The sequence below is a fragment of the Grampus griseus genome (assembly GCF_964374135.1).
Source record: "Grampus griseus genome assembly, chromosome: 12".
Taxonomy (NCBI): domain Eukaryota; kingdom Metazoa; phylum Chordata; class Mammalia; order Artiodactyla; family Delphinidae; genus Grampus; species Grampus griseus.
Window position 1 is genome coordinate 18,397,834 of NC_139006.1, and position 23,153 is coordinate 18,420,986.

General features: G+C 48.7%; 1 protein-coding gene across 2 annotated transcripts in view; it reads right to left on the reverse strand.

Moving 5' to 3' along the window:
* The window catches only part of WSCD2 (WSC domain containing 2), a gene marked incomplete at both ends in the record, with an annotated part of 40,990 nt that extends 25,488 nt beyond the window's left edge, over window positions 1-15,502 (reverse strand). Inside the window, 3 exons of one of the 2 annotated variants that reach the window (XM_082667198.1) lie at window positions 1,602-1,786; window positions 4,880-4,994; window positions 15,124-15,502. In XM_082667198.1, coding sequence (XP_082523324.1) covers window positions 1,602-1,786; window positions 4,880-4,994; window positions 15,124-15,502 — 679 coding nt within the window. Of the gene's footprint in view, window positions 1-1,601; window positions 1,787-4,879; window positions 4,995-15,114 lie in introns of both variants that reach the window. The other variant, XM_082667197.1, reaches the window with a different exon arrangement.
* Between the last annotated feature and the right edge of the window lie 7,651 nt (window positions 15,503-23,153).

Sequence of the window (23,153 nt, forward strand, 5' to 3'; positions counted from 1 at the left end):
TAGAATGTTCTAGTGGCATCAGCTTTCCCTCTAAATACACACAACTTTAAGGCCATCTCTTCATATGGTCAACGTCACCATCAAAATAATGTAAACATTGGCATAAAGAAATCAGTATTGGGGATGATAAATCTGCTATCAAATTAAAACCTCATTACACTAATGGCCAAACCAGAGACTTGCTGTATGGACACCATCCAGCCTGGATTTCACACACCCTCCCCGCCCTCTGCCAGCCAGACCTGCAGAGCTGGAGGAACTGAGGCAACGATGGGGGGGCAGAGGGTGCCTCTGTTTCTAGAAATCAGCCACTTTGTAAACTGGCGGCACGCGGGACCCCGTTGTAAAGCAAAGCTTGAACAGGGCTTCAGAAACACGGGGTTTGGAAAACAGAACACAGTGTCAAGCACACCAGCAAGGAATTCTTATAAACAATGACATTCATACGGAAAAGGCCTTTCTCTGCATGCAGACAGGCATTAAGGTTCTGCCAAATCCACCTGGGTGGGCAGGCTGACATTCTGGGCGGAACTTGTCAGCTCCATGGAGGTCTAAGGCCTTATTATTCAAAGTGTGGTCCATGGACCAGCAACCTAGCATCACCTGGGAACTCCTTAGAAATGCAGAGTCTCACCGGCTGAATCAGAATCTGCATTTTAATAAGATCTCCCTAGGGTTCATTGGAGCATTCAAATTTGGGATTCTTAGCTCTGGATTCCTATTCCTACCTCAGGACTGCATCAGAAGAGTAACCAGGATAAACCTCAGCCCTCTGTCTTTCGTCAAGGCCATTAGCTCTTCGTATAGGTCTGAAGGTCACCTTTGAGGTCACAAGACTGTGTGACCTTGGGCAGGCTTACTTAAATTCATCAAGCCTCGGTTTCCTCACCGTAAAATGGAGACAATTAACCACGGTAACTGCCTGAAAAGTCTGTAGGGAAGGGAAACAAAATCAGGCTTGCAGTGGGCTCAGCACGTGCCTGGCACACGGCAGATGCTTGATAAATAGACCTTAACTGCTATTAAACACCCAGAGAGGGGACAACGGGACAATATCCACAGAAGAAGGGGTGGCTCTTGTCCTCGGCTATTCATCCCCTTCCCTCCCTCAGTTTGGAAACTGGAGAGTTTTTCCAACAAGACTGAAGCACTGGCAGGCGAGGGATACGTTCTCTCTACAGGAGCATTAAAGACATAAGCTCTGGAGTTGGTTTCAATCCTCTGCTGTTTGTGTGACATTGAGCCTCAGTCTCTTCATCTGTAAAATGGGAGTGGGTGAATAACAGTGCAATTTCAAGGGTCATCGTGGGGATTAGATGTGCTCTCCCGTAGAAGGCACTTGGAAAACGATGACGTGTTTGCTGTCGTCATTGTCACCATCGTTAGACACAATCTGCTTTCAGAAAATGAGGAAGGACAGGCCAGCTCAGGCTCTAGCTGTTTGTTAAGGAGGAAGAGGGGCGTGGCTGGAGGTGAGGCTGGGGCAGGATGGTGGCAGCCTTGGAGGGCAGCCGAGGGCTCAGGAGCGGGGGGAGCCGTGGAAGGTACAGGTGGGCGCTCAGGTGGGCCAGGGCAGAGAGGGGAGGGGCCGACTCACGTACACCTGCGGGCTGACTCCTGGGCCAGCTGCAGCCGGTAGACGGAGAGGCGGTTGGCGCCACCGCACACGCTGCCCCGCTCGCCCTTGCAGTCCATGTCACACTCCGCCTCGCTCACGTTTGTCGCCTGGATCTTGTGGCCACAGTAGCACTCGGCGCCGAACTCCAGCCCAGCATACAGGTAACCCCTGGGGGAGGCTGCTGTCAGGCCAGGGTAACTGCCACCATGGAGACCCCAGGGACAGGGTGACTCACCTAGTGAGGAGGCCTGGGGGACGGGAGGGCTGTGGGGACCAGGAGGTCCCAGGGGAAATGGAGAGACAGACGATGGAAGGGGAACAGGGGAGACCTCACGGGACAGGAGACAGAGGCTTCCAGGAGACAGGGAGATCCCAGAGGAGTAAGGAGACTGGGGTGGGGGTCTCCCTATCTCCCTGGAAGAGGGGAAACAAGGAAGACTTTGGGCGTCAGGGAGACCCAAGGAGATCTGAGGTACAGGGATACTCCAAGGGACAGGGGGATCGGGACTGAGAATAAGGAGACCCTGAGAGGGTCAGGGAGGCTAAGGGGTTAGAAAGTCTTGGAGGTGGGATGGGCAGGAAGCCAAGAAGGAATACAAAGAGGTCCCTGGGGGACAGGGAGACTCTGGAAGGGGACAAGACCCCAGGGACCACCTGCTTCCATCCCTGCCTCATGTCTCACACCCCCATACACTTACCCACATAGACACACAACGTCATATTCACACCCATCTACATATACCTTCAACACACAGGACACTTGACACACACACCCCTCTGGTCCTGTGGTCCCTCTGCCCCACCCACTCTCTTGCTCTTCCCTGTCTAGAGCCACAAGCCAATCATATCTGCAAAGTCCAGCCTCTTTATTCCAGGAAACATCCCCCAGGAATGATGCCTCTATGTCCCCTGAGAGGAGCTGGACCCAGGGGAGGGGGCAGGGACTCTCGTATGTCTTTGGAAGGTGGCAAAACCAAGGTCACGTATCCAGCCAAGTAAAAAATTCCTTTCCTTAAAACAACAAAAAAAATATCCAGGCACTGCAAGATTGTCAATTTTTTTTCATAGCTCTGGAATCATTTCCTAAAAAGGACTTTTAGTGAGGACCTGTTCTGTAAACAGATGAAAAGGGAAGTGCTTGCTCTGCCTCACAGGGTAGGTATGAAGTGGTGGGGGAGAGGGGAGTAGGACGACCCCTGCTCAGTCCTCTTGCCCACTGTGGCCTCTGAGGCACTTTCCAGAATCGTGAAAGCTCCTTGGGGGAGCAGCCTGCAAAATACTGGTCATGCAAGGCTGGACCTATGGGAGGTGTCAGCTCACGCCATCACTCGGGACTTCCGGGGGCTGGCTGGAGGGACAGACCCACCCAGACTCATGTCTCCAAACACCCCTACTACTCGGGTAGCGTGTGATCACACGGTCACCTGGGCAGACGCAGGAAGAGCAGCTTAAACTATCTGGGCATCTTGGAGCTGGGCCAGCCTCCTTCTTCCACCTGTCTGTCGCTGTCTCTCTCAAGCCTTGGTTCTCAGGTGCCCTTGGGGCCCGTCTCATATAAATGGATCCACTGATAGAAGGAACAGTGGACAGCAGGAGTTTCTAAAATTTCCCAGCTGGGTGTGAAAATCAGAGCAGTGGTGCTCCATCCATAGTTCCAGGACCAACAGCATCCAGTGTCACCTGGGAACTTGTTAAAAATGCAGATTCTTGGGCCCTACCTCAAACCCACCAAATCAAAAGCTGTGGGTGGGGCCCGGCAATCTTGAGAGATTCAGGTGATGCTGACGTGTGCGTCACAGCCTAGATGGAGTGACAAGCGCTTAACCAGAAAACGCCGGCATAGTGAGATGAGGGTTGAGATGGGGTAAGTCTCAGATTGTGGAAATGCAGAAGAGGCCCCCAACCTGCCTGGGGTGTCAGGAGAGACTTCTCAGAGGAGGTGACAGCCAAGGTGGAGCTTCAGAAGACGAGTCAGATCAACTCGCGTAATTCACTCTGGTTCAGCGCTGCCCACATGGGTTTCTAGGTGGATGCAGAGATGAGCCAGCTGCAGCCCTGCCCCCAAGGGGCTCCCCAGCTAGTTGGGGAGGCAGAAGCAAGAACGGGGTTTGGGCCACAGAATGCCAATAGCTTACACTTCCTCTCTTCCAGGCACTCAAATATTTGCTTTGCAAATATTAACTCTTCAACTCCCACAAGACCTCTCTGAGGGCATGGACTCTGAAATTCACTTCTGTCTCCCCACCGTTCAATAAATAAATTAAAGAATCAACATCCTCAAGAGCTTGGAGTCTTTCCCAAGCTGGAGATGGTCCTGGGCTCAGGATTTCAATGGTGAACTGTTATGGAAGCTGATTATAAAGGGGACAGTGTGTTCTAGTCAGGAACTGAGGGAAGAGTCCCTTGGCCACCCACTTGCCCATTTCCACTCCAGCCATGCAGTGGAGCTCCTTCAGAGCTTGTGATCAGGCTAGAGCCTGAAGATGAGTATGTTAGAGGCCTCTCACAAGCCATCACACATCAGGGGACCCAGGGCACAGGGGAGGAGAAGGTCAGCTCAATCCACAGTGCCTCTAGGGCAGCAGTGCTGGTTCCCAGGCCTGGACTGAGGGTCCCAACTCGCCAGTCCTCTGGGGCCTCATCCACTCTTGGAAAGTGAGCGCCCTCCCCGCAGTGCATGTTTTAATCAAGAACATCATTTTATTCTTAGATTGGAAAACACTGTCTGGACAGGTGAGTGTTTCTCTCTGGTAGAGAAACAGTTTCTTGGCTGGTAAACCATTAAATAGCCCTGATCCCGGGCTCCCACCTCACCCTTCCCACGGGCACCACACAAGCCTCACGCTCACAGACTCACACTTGCCTGCGTGTAAACACCCACTTGTGCTTTCCCCACAATTCGGGACTCTTGCAAACATATCCACAGAGACTCCTGCACTCACTGCTACTGTTATTTAAAGACAGTTAGGTACTGGCATTAAGCTTACAAACATATGACCCTGCATACCGTACACTGCAAACTCACTCCTAGGCAGTCTCACAAATTCCCACAGACCAACTCCCTGCTCAGTTGCATGCACGTATGCATATGCACACACACGCACACACACACACACACGCACACACACACACACACATCACCCTTTCCTTGTCCACATGTTCATCCTCCATCATGCCCTCCCATGGAAAAAGAAAGACCACCACAGGTAGGAATCTGAGAAGGAAGGGATCTGAATGCCTGGGACACTGGTGGGGCCCTACCGTTCTGCACAGTTGTCCTGGCAACGGAAGACGGTCATCTTTTTGTAGTCGAAAAAGGACACGCCTCGAAGGGCCCGGCTCTGGGTGTCATCCAGGTAGCAGCCGATGTACTTAGCTTTGGGGAGATGAGAAAAGTCAGATTTGGCAGGGGGGACAAAGCTGAAAGGGTTTCAGGAGTAACCAGTGTGCCTCTGGCTATGTGGCCTTGTTGACCTTTTGGTACCAATTCCTTCCTCTGAACAGTAAAGTAGAAACAAGAGAGACCGAAACTCATGTGCATTGGCAGAACATGATCTATAAGGGCAGTGGTGTCCCATGGGTGAGGCTGTGGGCCCTGGAGGTCATCAGAGAGGAGGGAGGGACCTTTCCAAGGCCAGGGTTAAGGTCATGCCCCTGGGCTCTACTGGTGACAACTGGGCACCCAGTAACCCAAGCCAACATCATTCCCTAAGCACCAAGCAGATGAGACCTGTATTAGGACAGCTCTGAAGAGCCTGATAAGTTGACAGCCTGTTATCATTTCTGCAAGATGGCTTAAGGTGTTATTTTCCCTTGGAAGGAACACTGGCCTGGGATATCTCAAGATCTAGGTTGTCGTATCACTTTGGTAACATTCTCGTGCTGACCTAGTGCATTTAGGCCAGTTACCTCCCTGAGGCCTAGTTTTCTTCATTGTGGGGATGAAAATATCAGCCCAATGAGGTTAACATGGACTTATTTGTATAAACGTCTCTACCACAGTGTCTTGAATATAACAGGCACAAAGTTAAGGTGAGTGCAATAAAAAACCAGCCATTCACAGTGCTGTATAAGTACTTTACAGTTTGCCCACCTTGTGGGCCAAGGTTAATGCTTTCATCCAAAAGGAAAATTTTAAATAATGTAAAACAACTATCCAAGTACAAACCATTCACTTAGTTTTCTTAAAGTAGTACACGTGTTCCTGTACTTCCTGGTAAATAGTACACAAAGATGGTACTTTACAGTTTATAAAGTCTTTTCCCATATGTTCTTATAATCATTAATTTGGACATGCACTTTGCTAACTGCTTTACACATATTGTCTCAGTGAATCCTTAGAATGACCCCATGAGGTAAGTATTAATATTCCCACTCAATGTAGAAGAGGAAACTGAGGCCCAGAGAGGCTAAGTCATCTGCCCAAGGAAACACAGCTTATACCTGTGGAGTTAGGTTTGGACCCAAGCAATCTGGCTGCAGAGCCCATGTTCTGAACTACTGCTTGTTTCTCTTTGAATCCGAGGATCTTTGCAATGACCCAGGTGCAATGACCCTTGGCATGCTTAAACTGTTTTCTTAGATGATTGAACAGAGGCCCAGAAAGGTGAAGTGAGCTGAGACCTGAAACTAATTGATGGTAGAACAAAGACTTAAATCTAGATCTATGGGACCCCAAACCAGTGCTCTTTCCACCCTTGCACTTGGAAATAACTGAAGGTTAGACCGAGGACCCAGCCAGCCCTTGGAATTAAACGGCCCTCATAGCGAATGACTGAGGGAAATATTACATGCCACTTGATCTCGTTCATGGGTGGGCTGCTGTCTATTTAAACTGTGGGCTTCTTGTCCTCCTCACTCATGGTGGAGAGCAGGGTCTAGCAGAGGATACAGGCTCATCATGGAGCAATTGTTTCCCTCAACACCACCCTGGTAAGTGCAGAATTTGTTAGCCTCGCTGGAGATGCGTCTCATCCCTGATCACCTTGAATTTCTTTCATAAGACAGAGGTGATTTGGTCAACTAAGAACAGTCCGTCCATCTTTAAAAGAAACATTGCCTCCCTGGAGCGGGCGCATCAGATGGTGACAGCTCTGGAAAAGCCTACATCTTGTCACTGCTTGTTCAACAATGTATGTCCCTCCTGTGTCACAGAAGGAACCACGGCCCTGGGGCGTGGATGCTTGCTTACATCTGGGCTGGGAGTGAGAACTTCCATGGGCCATGGTGGTGACAGCTTCACACCAACTTCAGCTCAATAGGTCACTAGAGGACAGAGCGTCCAAGGATGGGCAGGAGGAGAAAAAAAAGGAGGAAGGAGAGGGAGGGAAAGGGGAAGGGGGGAAGTGGTTGTTTTACTTTGTCAGCATGAGGTCACTGTCATCAGATCAAAAACTGTGTGTGTGTGTGTGTGTGTGTGTGAGAGCGAGCGAGCGAGAGAGCGAGAGAGAGCGAGAGAGAGAGGAGAGAATATGTATTGAGTATCTACCATGTGCTATCTACTTTACTAAGTGCCATGCCTTATTTAAAAAAATTCAGTCCTCACACCCTTCTTATTAACCCATTTTATAGATGAAGAGGCTGATCCTAATGACTATTACATCTCTCTGTCTTAGATGCAAACCTTTCTTTTGGCATATGGTGTATGTTCTGACTGGTAACCACTCATGTTACTCCGTGTTACTCGTTTTTATGTAGAATTCGAAACTATGTAGTCTGCCTATGTTACCACAGCTTGGAAGTGTCTCACTTAAAATTTAAGCCCAGATCTGTCCTCCGTCCATTTTACATTTGGGGGGGGGGCTTCACTTCCATTTGGCCCACAGACTTCAGGATCACAAGGGGCCACACTGAGTTCTGATGGAGAGTAACACTCGTGACCCAGAAATGCCAGGCTTGGAGTTGGGTGTACTATGACCATGGGTGGTCTCACCTTAGGGTGAGGGTAGGTGCATTTGGCCATATATGGGATAGTGGATTGTGTTAGATGAGATTTTTATAATCAAATTAATAGGAGTGCGAGTGTATGTACACACACGTCCTCTGTGGGGTTAAGGGGTAGACTGTAATGGTACTGTTTGTACCTTCAAAGCACCCCCTCTTCCTATTTTTCTGTTAACAGATCTTAGCTGCCCCGACCATGAGGAGACACTGACCTTGAAAGAGCCAATCATGTTGCATCTGCCACCAGCCAGTGATTGATGGCTACAGGGAAGGGCACATGACCCATTCTTTGGATTTTTATAGATTAAAGCTGGGAGAAAGAAATCTGTTTCCCTTGGGTTATGACACTGGCATTCTCTAAGCCCAGAGCTACCAACAGCCACAATCCCTGGCATCAAAGTCAGTCTGTACAGGAGAAGAACCAAACTAAGTCAGAGGTGAGCAGAGATGAGAGTTAGGAAGAGAAGGGCACAAATCACTCATTTGAAAATCTAGCCCCTTTGGTAGTTTGGAGACAAGACACAATACATTTTCTTCTTTAGCTTAAGCTGATTGAAGATGGGTTTTTGTCCCTTGCCACCAAAGGTGCACTGACTAATATGCTGATTGTCAAGCTAAGTTGCTTAAGGCCACCCAGCTTGGAGAGTCTAGACTACACCATGTCTAGGCTGCTTTTTCCCATGTACCACATTCAGTCTCAGCTTAGAAGGGCTTCTCCATCCTCCAAGAGAGGCCCTCCTGGAGGGATGATGGGAGAGGGAGGGTCTTTTGGGAGAAGAGTTGAGATTTGACCATAGGTCCAACTGCCCCTAAGCCTGCGCTTTTAAATGTTATACCACCCCTTCCCTAACCCTCCCACAGGCCAGGCATCAGACTGAGATGTCCTACATAACAGGTGCTCAAAGACTTGTTGGGTGAACAGATGACCTTCCATTTCCTCATCTGTCAACAGGAGGAAAAAAGAGATACATGGTACCTTCACTGATGCTCTGGAGAAGAATGGGCGTGTTACATACTGTGACCTGATGGACAGGCTGAGCTCTTTGGGTCAGGAAATGGATATTGAATCTGTTTCCTCCTTGTCCTGGGCAAGTGCTGGTGACTCTTTCCCCACTGACCCTTCAGTGCAGGCTGTGGCCAACGTAACCGGTGACCCTGTCCCTGGAGTTCTATCACCCTGCTAGCAATGAGCTCATCAGCAAGGGTACTGTCCAACCCACTTCCACCATTTTCCAAAGGCCCACCTCAAGTTCTGCTGTGGTGGCAGAATCTCCCGGAGATGAGGTGGAGATCGAATATGTAATACAGGGACAAAAATCACAGGTCACTCGAGGGTGAATCAATGGCCGAGTTCACATAATCTGTCAGTTTATCTCTGCAGCCATCTAAATATTGCTGAAATGGCCAAGTCCTGTCCCAGTCTGCCTATTTATCTCAAGCACAGAAACCAGTGAGGGGTGAGCCCAGGAGAGCACAGGCATCTGGAAAGGAGCTCTCCTGACTGTGTTTCTTCCCCTTTCCTTTACTTTTTCTTTTCTTTTGCTTCAATTAATCTTCCTTTTCAAGAAATTTTGCTCTCTTCAAGGAAAGTAATTCGTTAAAAAGATAGCTACACATATGTTAATTTGTATTCCTCTTATTTACCGTCTGTGAGTAGATTCACAGACGGGAGGCACTACAGTGTCCTACAAGAACAGTTTTGGAGTCCACCAGATCGGGGTTCTAATCCTGACACTGCAGTAGCCTTGTAGAATTACTCAAGCTCCTGCCTGAAAAGTGGAATAGTTATGGGTTGAATTGTGCCCTTCATCAAAAAAAAAAAAAAAAAAAAAAAAAAGATAGGTTGAAGTCCTAAGCCCAGTACCTCAGAATGTGACCTTATTTGGAAATAAGGTCATTGGTGATGTAATTACCTATGAGGTGATACTGGAGCAGGTGGGTCCCAATCCAATGTGAATGGTGTCCCTGTAAGAAAGTGGCTCTCTGAAGACCCAGAGACACAAGGAGAAGGCCATGGGAAAACAGAGGTAATGACTGGCGTTATACAGCTGCAAGGAATGCCAAGGGCGCCTGCTGATGCTAGAAGCTGGGAGAAAGGCTTGGGACAGATTTCCTCTTAGAGCCTTTGAGAGCCCATCTTGATTTTGGACTTCTGGCCTCCAGAACTTCAAGGTAATACATTTCCATTGTTCAAGACACCCAGTTCATGGTATTTTGCTACAGCAGCCCTCAGACTCTAATACAAGGGTAATTTTAAGATTGATTGTAAGATTGATCTCTTCATGGAGAAGAGAAACTGTATATTCCTGCTGAGGATTCTCCGCCATCTTGGAAAGTTGTCCTTCAAGAGGATCACTCCAGTGCTGTCTGGGTTTCCTTGCAGAGAGAATGGAATTTCCTGCTCATATCTAGGCTTCCCTGGGGTAGAAGGGATGCATCCTTCACTTTGGTCAAGGCCCATGGATCTTGCAGGCTCAGCTCAACTATCACCTCCCCCAGGAAGGCAGCCATGATACAGCCCCATGACCGAACAGGATCCCTCCTTTGGGATCCCAGAGTCCCCTGGCTTACCCCACCTTAACACTTTTCTGAAACAATTTTCCAAGTATTGTCCATTATTTTTTCAAATTAGAAATAATTTAGGCCCATTGGGGAAGAATTTTTAATAAAATGAAAAAGTGCTATCGTAGGGGAAAGCAGGATATGATGCTATATATACACCATTCTATTCTTTAGAAATACACACATAGAGGAAAAAGACAGGAAGGTAAAGGTGATACACCAACAGTGTTGACTGGGACTGTTGCTGAATGGTGGGACTCTGGGCTATTTTTATTTTCATCTCTTTTTTGCTATGTATTCTAATTTTTCTACTTTGATAATCAAGAAAAAAGTTATTTTTGAAAACATAATTTATCTTTTACTTGCCTGTCTTCCCCCAGGAGGGTGTGAATACTCCTCAGAGGAAAAAAAAAACACTGCTTGAATCATTCTCGTGTCTCCACCTCCCAGCACAGGGTGGGGCATACAGACGTGCAGTAAATATGGAATGAATGAATGAATGATTGCAGTTGGGGATTCTACAGCTCAGTGGTTAAGAGCTTTGGATTCAGACAGAATTGGGTTGGAGTCTGCTCTGCCTCTTAGCAGCTGTGTGACATGGGGGGCAAGTCATTTACTCTCTCTGAGCCTCTGTTTCTTAATGTATGAAAAGAGTTTAATACTTCCTACCTGATGTGAGGCTGAGTATGAGCACACAGTCTCCGACACAGAGGAGACCCTCTGTAATCTGCAGAGATTGCATCTTCAGCTGGAGGAGATGGGGAGTGGGTCCCCTGCTGCCCCTTCCAAAAATGCTGACTAAATATCCCCGTGTCCTTCTTTACACCCAGCCCACCCTTTCTGTAATCTGGGGGGAACAGAAACAGCACAGACTTTGAAATCAAACTGGATTTGGCTCCTGGCTCTGGTCCCAACAACTGGGTCACCTAAGGTAAGTCAAATCATCTCTGTTTTGTCCTACAGAATTACAATATTAATAATAATAACCAGCACATACTAACTGCTTACTGTGTGCCACACTCTGTGCTGAGTACTTGTGTGCTGAGAAGGGAGATGATGTAGTGCTTAAGGTTCAGGTGTAAGATTCAAACCACCTGGGTTCAAATATTGGTTTACCCACTCCTCCAGCTGGATAACCTTGGGCAGGTTACTTAGCCTCTCTGTGCCTTAGTTTCTTCCCTGTATGGGGGAGTTAATAACAGTGTCTACTTAACTGAGTTGCTACGAAGATTACATGAAGTAATAGATGCAAAGGGTTTAGAACAGTGCCTGGCATTCAGAGAGCATGCTATTGATTTATCTTATATAATCATCACATCAGTCATCTGATGTTAAGTACTTTTTATCTCCCAAAGGAAACTGAGGCTCAGAGAGGTGAAGTGACCTGCCCAAAGGTGCACAGCCAGCAAGCTGCAGAACTGGGATTTGAACCCTCATTTGGCTGCTCAGAGCACAGGATTTCGCAAGCCTAGCAAGGTGACTGGCACATTGTAGGTGCCAGCTCCACCCAGGAAGTCAGACTTCCTGCCCAGCCCCAGCCCAGCCTGGGAGCAGCTCCACCCTCACCAACTACGCCGTGATGGGCTCCGAATCCTTTACAGCTTAAGTCTTGCATCACTGCATCAAGCAGAGCCCTTGCCAGCTTCAGAGAAAAGCCAAATGGGTGTAGCATCAGGTCAAAGAAGTGTCTCGTTTTTATTAGCGTTAATCTAATATGTTGTATTTCCTTGCTGAACTTGGAATAAGTTAATCAAGGACAGTCTGAATTTGTGTTTTCTTACTAAGACCACCTGATTCTAAAGCTGCCTGATGAGAGCTCTGGGGTCCAGGCTTCTTTCTTATTTTCTCTTCCTTCTCTCTTTATATTTTATAAAATACATAAGATTTCCAGAGGCAGCGGGGATAGTGTGGTAGAGAAGAAGGCTCACAAGCTTTGGAGTTAAATGGACCTTGTTTCAAACCTCAGTTCTTCCACTCACTATCTGTGTAACCTGGGGTAAGTGACCTCTCCCTGAGTTTTAAATTTTCCCATTTGTAAAATAGGATAATAGTCTCTAACTTTTTGAGTTGTTGTGATAATTACATAAGGCAATGAAGCACTTATAACATGGTCTAGCCAATAATGACCATTCAACAGATGTTTAGCTATTATTTCTACTACTAACAGCAGAAACTATTAAGTGACCTATTATTATAAACCAGGAGGTGTAATAAGCATTTTACATATATCATTCCATGCAAATAACATATGAAAAGCAAGTGGGACAGTGACTGGCATGAAGCAGGTGCTCAAGAAATGGTAATAATTACTCGTGATAGTGGCAGTGGGATTTCATTCTCGTAACAAATGGGGGGATGTTGTTATTGTCGTTGGATAGATCAACTGTGCCACTAGGGAATCATATTCTACCAAAGGACCTCGATAAACACAGGCAATTACCATTTACATAAGGGCCATGACAGGGAGTAGAGAAGAGAAACCTTCGATCAAGCCTGGAGGTGGGGTCAGGGACAATTTTCTGGAGGTGAGCTAAGCTGAGATCTGGAGGAAGAGTAGAGCCAAGCCTGTGGAGACACTCCACGCAGAGGGCTGGCCATTCATTCATTTGTCCATCCAATCACTCATTCATTCAACCCGTAGGTACTGAGCGCCATCTTTGTTCCTGGTGCTGTCCCAGGTGCTGATAGAAGGAGGTGACAGGACAGGCACTATCCCTGCCTTCTTGGAGCTGACGGTCTGGTAGTAGAGACAGACTATAAACAAGAAAGCGAGTAAAAACGAGATACTTTCAGAGAGCGGTAAGTACTGTGCCAGAAATAGAGCTGGGGCACCTGGTCCTGACCAGGCACAAGGTGGTGCTACTTTCGGACAGTCCAGGAACGTCTACAGGGTGGCCAGGTTTGCCTGAGGTCCAGGAGGAAGGGAGGAAGGGAGCCATGCAAAGATACGGGGAAGAACACCCCAGGTGGACAGGACTATCTACACAAAGATTCCGAGGTAGGATAAGACTTGGTGTGTTCAATGACCAGCAAGAAGGACAACGGAGGGGAGTGTGTGGTGAGGACGGGTAGGAAATGTTATAACGTGAGGCTGGATTGGTGGGCCATGGTGGGGACTCTGGAATTTATCCTAAGTACGATGGGAGCATATCCTAAGGCGCAGGCTTGTGGCAAACTTTGGGGTTTGCAAAGTAGCAGAAGGAGTTTGGTGTGGCTGGGGTGAGACGAAGCTTACTGATTGGAGAAGGTAGAGAGGGAACCCACATCATGATTTCTCCATCAGTGTAGCACCTCACACCTCAACTGTGCCTACAAGATGGGGTCCCTTACCCAGGTAGATTACAAGAATTTCCTGATCATCCCTAAGGATTTACTGTGTGCAGGCAGTGTGCTAAGTGTTTCCATAACCATGTCTCATTGAACTCTCCGGAGAAACCTGGCGGGGAGGGGGTCATTATTCCCATTTTACAGATGACAAGACTGAGGCATGAGAAGGTAAAGCCACTTGCCTGGACCACACGGCTGGTTGGAGTGGACCTGGACTATGAATCCAAGTCCTCCAATCCATTCTGCCACCTCCCACAATCCCCTTCACCTCCCTGTGAAGTTTTCAAAGAGGCAGAATTCTAGGAAATTCCTGAGGGTGAGACGGTAGGGTCTTCTGGAGGCTCCTGAGCCAGGTGCAGGGTGGGACTGAAGCAGGGAAATGTGCTCCCCGGGATGAGCCCCCTCCATTAGTCCTGCTTCCTTCCGCGGTGGGAGAAGGGGTTTTTCATAGGTTGAATCACAGCAGAAGCGTGGCACGTGGCAGGGAACACAAGGGCTAGGGAGGTTTTCCTTCTGTCCCGATTGGTCGTAGATCCTCCCAAACCATCTGTCCCAGATTCTGGAAACATCCATTCGTGTTAATCTCACGAACTGCAGGGGTTGTGGGGTCCTCCCCAGAATGCGGGTTAGATGGGGAGACATTGGCTGACTCTGGGAGGTAGTCATAGAGCCAGCATCCAGGCCAGATGGTTCTGATTTGAACTTATCACTTACCAGTTATGCGGCCCTGGAGAAGAGTCTTCACTTCTTCAAGCCTGTTTCCACGTCTGTTAAATGGGCATAAGTTCATATTCCTTGTTTAAGTCCGTGGAGTGTAGTGAAAATCAAATGAGGTAATGCACTTACGAAGAAAAGCCCTTTTTTTTTCTTTTTTTTGCGGTACGCGGGTCTCTCACTGTTGTGGCCTCTCCCATTGCGGAGCACAGGCTCCAGACACGCAGGCTCAGTGGCCATGGCTCTCGGGCCCAGCCGCTCCGCGGCATGTGGGATCTTCCCGGACCGGGGCACGAACCCGTGTCCCCTGCTTCGGGCAGGCGGACTCTCAACCACTGCGCCACCAGGGAAGCCCAAGAAAAGCCCTTTTGGACTGTGACAGGCTAAGAAAATGCAACGAAATATGCCCAGGGCGATGAGGTTCCCCAAGTGCCATCACTGAGAGATCCAGCAAAGTGAACTGAGAAGCAATGCAGTGGAGCAGAAGCTCTGTCACTAGCTAGCTGTGTAAACTTGGGCTCTCGGTGCCTCAGTTTCCTCACCTTTAAAATGGGAATAACAGCACCTATCACATAGAGTTGTGGTGATAATTCAACAATGCATGTCAAGTGCTTGGAAAAGTACTTGGCCCTTAGTAAGTGCTCAGTAGATGCTAGGTGTTTTGATTTTCAAGTGTATGTAACAAGGGCTAAAAACGCCTGCAGGGGAGGGTCAGACTTTGGACTCTGACAGATTCAGGGTTCAAATCTAAGCTTGGCTGTTTACAAGCTGTGTGACCTTGGGCAAGCTACTTAATGTCTCTGAGCTTCAATTTTCTCCTCTGTGAAACCTCTTGCATGTATGATGACCGGTTCCTATTAAACACTGAACACTGGCAGCCGTTATTACGTTATTATCATCATCATCCCCCTTCCCTTCTCCTCAGCCACCTTCCAAGCCCAGATGCTCACCCCTCTTACCTCGCTCCTCCTCCTTCTCCCGAATGACCCTCCCCTTGAGGGCCCGGCTCCAGGCTCCCCCGTAGTCCACCAGCTTGGCTCTCTCATTCCCGTCCTTGCCCTTGAACCAGGGTCCATACCTGCGGGCGATGCTCGAGGTTTCACCTGTATCCCGGAAGGCTCTGCCCAGATTTAAGTCACCCAAAAAGGGCAGCTCAGCGCCCTCCACTGGGGCCCCCGCAGCGGGGTTGGCCTGGTTCTGGGAGACAGCAGGCTGACCCACAAAACCAGAGTGAAGGAAGACGAGGCTCCCAGCTGTCAGGTAGAGCACCAGGAAGGTAAAGAAACGTACAGGTTTCCTGCGGAAGTACCGCTGGAATTTGAACCAGAGCTTGGCCATAGCGGGATCATTCCGGACTGGATCGTTTCGGCTCCACTGGGGGCTGAGGGGTGTGATCCAGGGAGGGAATGGAGGCAGGGCTCTGCTTCTCAAGCTTCCCTTAGGGATGGAGCCCCTGGGGGTCTTCAGTCTTAATCCGTCTGTGAAGGTGACTGCCAAGATCAGAGCAGAAGGGCAAGTCCAATGCCTGGCTGAAGCCAAGAGAATAGAGGACAGAGTTCACCAGCCCTCCCGGAGCCAAGGAGAGCTTCTTTGGGCCATGACAGGGGTTCTGAGGCTCGGGCCACGCAGGAGTTGGTCCCATTTTCCTACATCTTGTTCTTTGTCTCAGCGTTCCCAAAGAACTTTGAAAACAGCCATCGGAGGAGGATTTTGGGAGGCTTCACCAGCAGCTGGAGTTCGCTTCTCGCCCTTTCTCAGTTGCTCAGGCCTATAGGGGCTGGATTATTTCACTGAGGGCCGTGTCTGGCCTCTTCCCCAGCTGGGGACCAAGCTCAGCGTGTCCACCTGGCAGAAACAGAAGCTAGCGGGCTTTCATCCGGTCAAGCATTCGGGCTCAGGGCTGTCACCTGCAAAACAGCACAGGTACAGGCATAAGAAATCTCCTCATAGAGGCCAGAACTCGAAGCGTTCTTGAACATTCTCAAGGGGGGATGCAGAGTCAGAGAGGGGAGGAAACCAGCAGCTCAAAGCACCCAGCAGTGCTGGGTAGAAGCGAATCCTACTGGGTCCTGGTTTGAGGGCAAGCTTTATCTTGGACAAGCACAGGTTCTTATGCCCCACACGTTTGCATATTTGTCAAATACACACTGATTCGTGGGTTACTTCAAGGCCAAAAAGTACTTCCTAGGTCCTTGCTGAACTGTCTGCTGGACCTGGCTGGTACTGAACCAGATCAAATTCATTCATTTTTTTTTCCCAACAAATGTTTAGCGAGCACCTACTGTGTAGCAGGCACTGTCCTAGGTGCTGGAAATAAAGCTGTAAACCAGAGAGACACAGTCCCATCCCTCACAGGGCTCACATTGTAATGGGAGAGATCAAATCCATAGCCCCCCTCTTCTATCCAAGGAAGAAAAGAAGGAAGGAAAGCAGAATTATTTAGCAACATACGCATTCACTCAGTATTTATTTAGTGTCTCTGGTATGCCCTGCTTTGTGCCAAGCCTTCTATGTGTATTAATGATTCTTCCCCATGTTCCTGTGGGAAGTAACTATTTCCCATTTTACAGATGAGGAAACTGAGGACACACAGCTGGTGAGTGGTGGAGGTGGGATTTGAACCCAGGATGGTCCAAACACAAAAGCGCAGCTCTGAACCCCTGCCTTTTTGACGCTCTTTCTCCAAGTGATGGTCTGGGCGTCACTTGGGAATCCAGAGACAGCCCCCGAAGCAGCAGCCCATCTCCACTGCCTTCCAATGACCAGCAGTGGCTCATCCTTTGAGGGTCCCTCAGAGTGTGGTCTGAGGAGCATCTGATTCAGAAACACTTGGCAGCCTGGTTAAACATGAAGTTTCCTGACCTCTCTAACCAGAATCTCTGGTTGAAGAGGACACCTACAGGTGTAACAAGGTGCCCTCAGGTGATGGTAATGAGCACAAAGGTTTGAGAACCACGGCTTTATGAGTCAACATTCAGAATCATCAGCCAGGAGGAAAATAGAATCTAAATTAGAAAATAGAAGACTCCACTTGGCCTATGTTGTTTCATTGTACCACCAGCAGGGGGCCTCATGACAATCTTGGCCAGCGCAAAGAATTCAGCTGTCAGCCAATGGGTGATTTGAATGGTAACAGCCCCTACCAATCCAGACAGCAGCATGGGAGTTTAACTGTGGTTCAAGGTAGAGTCCAGTGTCCCTCCATATGCCATCCTATTCATTCAGGAACTAAGTACTGAGCACCTACATGCACCAGCTACTGTTGCAGGCACTTGGAATAATTAAATGAACAAAACAGCCCCAAATCCATGCTCTCGCGGGGTCAGACTATCTGTTCATCCATCCATCCATCCATCATCCTTTAATCTATCCAGCAGTCCACCTACCCATCTGTCAAGTCACAATCTATTCACCCATCCATCATCCATTCTTTAATCTCTCCATCAATTCACCTACCCCTCCATCCATTCATCATTCATCTATTCATTAATCCATCCACCCATCCATCCATCTATCCATTCATCTGAACTGTAGCAGCCCACTCATCCATCCGACTCTCCACCCATCCATTCATCCACCCATTCTTCCATTCATTTAACAACATGTGTTGCTTGCCTACTGTATGTGTGCTTGGAATGCAGAAATAAATAATTCAGAGTTGCTGCTTTCAGAGAATTCAGAGTCTACCGAGGGGGCCAGCGATTTAAACAATCACTATACTAAATCACTATACTACACAGACAATGATAAATCCCATAGTAGATGTATATATGATATAGAGCAGCAATTAATATTAATAGCTAATGTTTACCCAGCACTTATTATGTGCCAGATACTGCTCTAAATGCTTACATACTCTGATTTAATCCTCATAACAATTCAGTGAGGGAGATCCGTATCTACTTTACAGAGGCGAGGAATGAGGCTCAGAATTATTAAGCAACTTGTCCAGGGCCACACAGCTATGAAGTTGCAGCTGGATTGTGAACCGAGGCCCATCTGATTTCACAGCTTGTATTCCTAACCACACGCCTATTCCGGACTTATATCCCTTTGAGAATATGGCGAAAACTACAGACATATGCCCAGAAAAGAGCCCTTGCACATAAGCTCCTAGATTTTGGCTTACAATGTCAAGGGGTTTCTGGACCCCGGGGTAAGAAGCCCTGGAATGCAGGAGCCCAGAGAAGTGAGGGACTGTAGCTGCCCTGAAGGGCTTCTCCCAGGAGGGGTCTTTAAGCTGGCAGGTCTTGCAAGGGGAGTCAGCTTTCTGTGTGAAGGAACAGCAGAAGGACACCTTAGGGAGGAGGAACAGCACACGCGGCCGGCAGGGCACAGGGGTGGAGGCAGCCAAGGAGCTTAGGCCATGGTGAGAATGCAGAGAAGCGCTGGGTGGGGTCAGACCATGGGGAGCCTTGAATGCCAAGCTCAGCAGTCTGGACTGTGCTCTAACTGAAGTTTCACCAGTCTCCTATAAGCTAGAAAACCTCCAGGCAGTGGGTTGTGCCCCACGGTATTTCATGTAGATCACACACATGGCAGAGATTTCTGCAGCTGGGACAGGATGAAAAAAGGCCAGCAGCCCTCAAGGGAATGTGCAGGGGACACCAGCCCTTCCAGAGACAGGCAAGCAAGAGCATGGACTCTGGAGGCAGACCGACCTGGGGTCAAACCCTCCCTCTTCCGCCCGCCACCTATGTGATTGGGGCAAGACACCTCTTCTCACTGACTGAGGCTCCTTTCCTGGGGAGTGGACAATAAGAAGCTTGACACCACCCCCGCCCCGCAAATACTGCCGGCAGGATTGCATTAAAAATTGTAGGAAGACTGCCTGGCACATAGTAGGTGCTCAAGAAAAGCCTCCGGCCACTGTCCCTATCGTGAGCACATGTGAGCTGCCATCAGAGTCACTTGCTACAGCAGCACATTTGCTGTGGGCATGAAGACAGCAAAGATTTCAGCTGTTCTGTTCCCTGTGGCTTTTTGTCTTTCTGAGGATATTTCTGGGTGTAGTTCTTTTTTGTTGTTCCCTTCTCATTCTTTTATATTTCAACACATCTTTCCTCTAAGTGGGTGCCAAATGGGTTTTAAGAGGATAATGAGCTCATTAGAAGCTGGCAGGGAACAGAAAGAGACTGAGGCAGCAGTGGTGGGAAGAGCGAGCGGGGAAAGGGGGGTTCTGACTTGAGTCACCCACACCATCCTGCCAGTGCCAGGAGGTGGGAGGGTCACCTGGACGGAGAACACTCTGGAATCTGAGCCCTATGTAAGTGGGACCCGACCTGTGCTCTCACAGTGTCAGCCCCAGCCTCTGGGACACAGTAGGTCCCCAAGAAACACTAGTGCAGAAAATGAGTGAGAAGACTCAGAGGACTGACCTCTCCCTGGGGCTTAAACCTACACCAATGGGTCCATGCCATGTGCCAAACGCCCCGCGTGACAGCCTAAGGGAGCCGTAAATTCAGGGCGCTGTGGAGGCAGCTCTGTGTGGTCCTGGGGTGCAGGGGCCCCCGCTGAGCCACAGTCCCACTTCCCCCAGGGAACCTTCTCTCTCATGCCCATCCATCATCCTTTCTCTCCTGTCTCTCCCTCTCTCTCTCTCCAAGTCTCTCTCAATCTCTCTTTGCCTCTGTCTGTCCAGACAGAACTGGGGAATGAAGCTGACTGCCATTGGCTGAAAACCTACCATAGGCTGAACACTGTGTTTAAAGGTTTTACAAACATCTTCTCACAAACTCCTCCCTCCTGGCAACCTGCAAGGCAGGTGTGATGGTTCCCCGTACTCCACAGCTTGTGTCTGTCCAACCCTGGGCAGGGGGCATGGCTTGGCCTCCAGAACGCCCCTTCACCTCTCAGTTTCTGTTTGTTCATTACATGCTGGAAGCCAGAATCACATTAACATCCTCTCCCGTCACCTATGGGTGTGAAAGTCGGGAAGGTGTCTTCACCTCTCTGAGCTGCCGATTTCTCTCTGCAGAGTGGGCGGCCCATAGAATCTCCCTCCCAGCGTTTAGGGAGGACTTGAGGAGATAACCCATAGGGGCGGAGTTGACACTCGCTAAAAGCTGGCTGTCATTGCTTCATATCTCTGTGTTTTACATGAGACCGCCCTCTGAGCCTCAGTTTCCCCATCTGTTGAAAGTGGTGGATGCCCCCTACCCTGCCCCCAGGGTAGTGTGAGCTGCCACGAGGGTGAGGCTGAGAGGCCCCCTTTTGCGGGCATGACAGTATTTGGTTACTGTAGTCTGTGTTTCCAGCCGGAGCCCTGGAGTGTCTAAACACAGCCTATTTTTAGCACCAGAATGAACCTCGGGTGCTGAGTTGCCAAGAGAATGATGGACAGGGCAGAGCTGCCCTGTGGGAAGGGAGACCGGGAGGTGCAACCTGCCCCATGGCTCCCTCCCTGGGAGGGGCCGGAGATTCTGGGGAGCAGGTAAGTCTGGCTAGAAGCCCAGAAGGCTGGGCAGGAGCCGGCTCTCCCTCCACAACTCCCTGAACTTGACTTGAGGGCATAAGCCCAGGCACCAACTGACCCCTTGACCATCTAAACTTGCCAAGAAATAGCTGCTGAGAAACCAGGTTTGTGACAGTTCAGTTTCTTCAGTTTTTCTCCAAGAAACGGAGAGCCCAGGCCAAATAATAACAACATCAGAAATCACTGGTATTTGTTAAGCATTTACTATGTGCCAGGCACTGTGCTGAGTATCTTATTTCCATTGCACCACTTGATCCTCACGAGAACCCTTTGAGATGGTTATTAATCTCACTTTCCCCATCCATAAAATGAGGGAAATAACAGTACTTATCTCATAGTGTTGGTGTGAGGACTAAATATTAAATTGAATTATTAGGTACAAGTGTCACCTGTTACCTCTTATTATAATTTGTAGAGAATATATGTGGTTTTGCCTCCCAATGCCCCTTTTTTCCTGGTATAAGGATCCCATTTTCCTTCACAGGGCTTCCTCATCATTAATTCTCAGCTCACATGGCTTGGGCAGAACGGAATCCCCTCCCTGGTTGCTGCAAACACTCTCGTCCTTATCTCCTGATATATGTGTACAAGAATTAACGTAGGGTGTGTATATACCTGGGAGTGAAATTGCTGGGCCCTACTGTGAGAGCATCTTATGACTACCCCGAGAAATGCTGATTTGTTTTCTGAAGTGGCTGTAGTGACAACTCCCCCCAGTAGTGTATGAACATGCCTATGGCTACAATTCCCATCAGCACTTAATGTTGTTACCCTTCTTCACTGCTGCCAGTCTGGTAGATCTGTAATAGATACTGTATGTGCCCTACCTATAGAGTTGACTTCCAAATGCCATTCGGAAGCAGCCTCAAGGAATGACTGATGGGAGTTGGTGTATAAATGCCCCAGCTCCCTAACCCCACTGATAGAATAACTCTGAGGCTGGGTTTGCACAGGCTCCTTGAGTTTCCCCAGCCTCAGCCACCCTGAGTGGTAACTGAGTTGACAGCACCACACTCTGTTTGGTGTTTTCCCTTCCCTGTCTTCCTTGCCCACTCAGGGAAGGAACGGGGTTAGCGTGCTCTTCACCTAAATAAACTACTTACTCATGCAATCCATTACTTGGAATATATCTTGAGTCATCATCTTTTCCTTATCATCAGATGTGTAAAATATTTCCAGTTTTCATTCCTTGTAAATAAGTCGTGCTATGCTAAACCTCCCAAATGTAGATCTTAACCAGACTCCTGGAAGGCAATATAGGACCTCTCATGAATGTGAAGTGTAGGCACGATTATACCCATCTTACAGATGAGGAAGCTAAGGCTCACAGAGATTAAGTTACTTGCCCACACATACAGATAGCAAGAAGTGGGGCATGAATTCAAGTGCAGAACTAAGTCTCAACGTCATGATGTAATGGCACGCATGGTGCAGACCACCAGGAGAGCTAGTCCTTTCTCTTACACTCTGCATCTCTCAGTTGAATCCCAGCCTCAAAGGAAGGAAGCTTCCTGAGCTTGGAGACATCCCTCAAACACTTCTTCTCCAGGTAAATGAACACCCCACTCCTTTAAATCAAAGTTCCTTCTCATCCTTCTTGTTCCTGGACCAGTCACTTGGCCAGTGAAAGAGGTAATGAAATAGTCTGAGAAATACCATTATAATTGTCAGTCTTGTGGCTTTCACTCATGGTCTTTAGGAATCCAGAAATTAATTACCCCAACAAACCCTGGGGAAGAATTTCGCACCCCTACCTGGTGTGTGAACCCCCTCCAGGACACACCCTCCCACTCATGGGTGCGCTATAGTGTAATGAGCCCATCGTGCCCAGGATGGACATATTGTGTTCTTTTCTCCAGTTTTTGGCCACTCTGTGCAAAGCTGCAATGGGCACTTCTGTACATATAGACTTACTTCCTGGGTAAAAAAAAGGGGATTGCTTTCATCCAAGATTCCACATATTTGTGTGTGCACACAGGGGGAACCTTGCTCCCGGCTCCTGATCACAGGATGTGTTGCCTCCTGCATCCTCACCCAACTCCCAGGAAGAGTCTCCAGAACCCCTACACTCCCTTCCCTTGGTTTCCAGGGCAGAGACTCACCTGCCACCGCCCAGCACTCACAGCTCACCATCCATGTCCATTTTCATCTGTCTTTCCCAAAACTCGAGAAAATAAATGAGAAGGCAAAGTGCCATCAGCTTAAAGTCCTTTAACATCCAGCCATCTGCCATGATGTAATTAAATAAAAAAATCAGAGGGAACATATGGTGCCCATTATAAATAAATATTAAAATTTTGTTTCCCTGGGTAATGACTTCAGTGCCTCTTGCTCCATGGGCAAACTTTATGGCCATCATCACTTGTTACAGGGAATCAGGCTGAGCCATAGTGAGAAACATGGAAAGAGGTCATATCTAGTGTCAGACGTTTCTGGCTTGAACCTGCCTCAGCCACATGGTGGCTGTGTGATCTTCAGCAAGTGGCCTCTCTGAGACTCAGTTTCCTCGCTTGT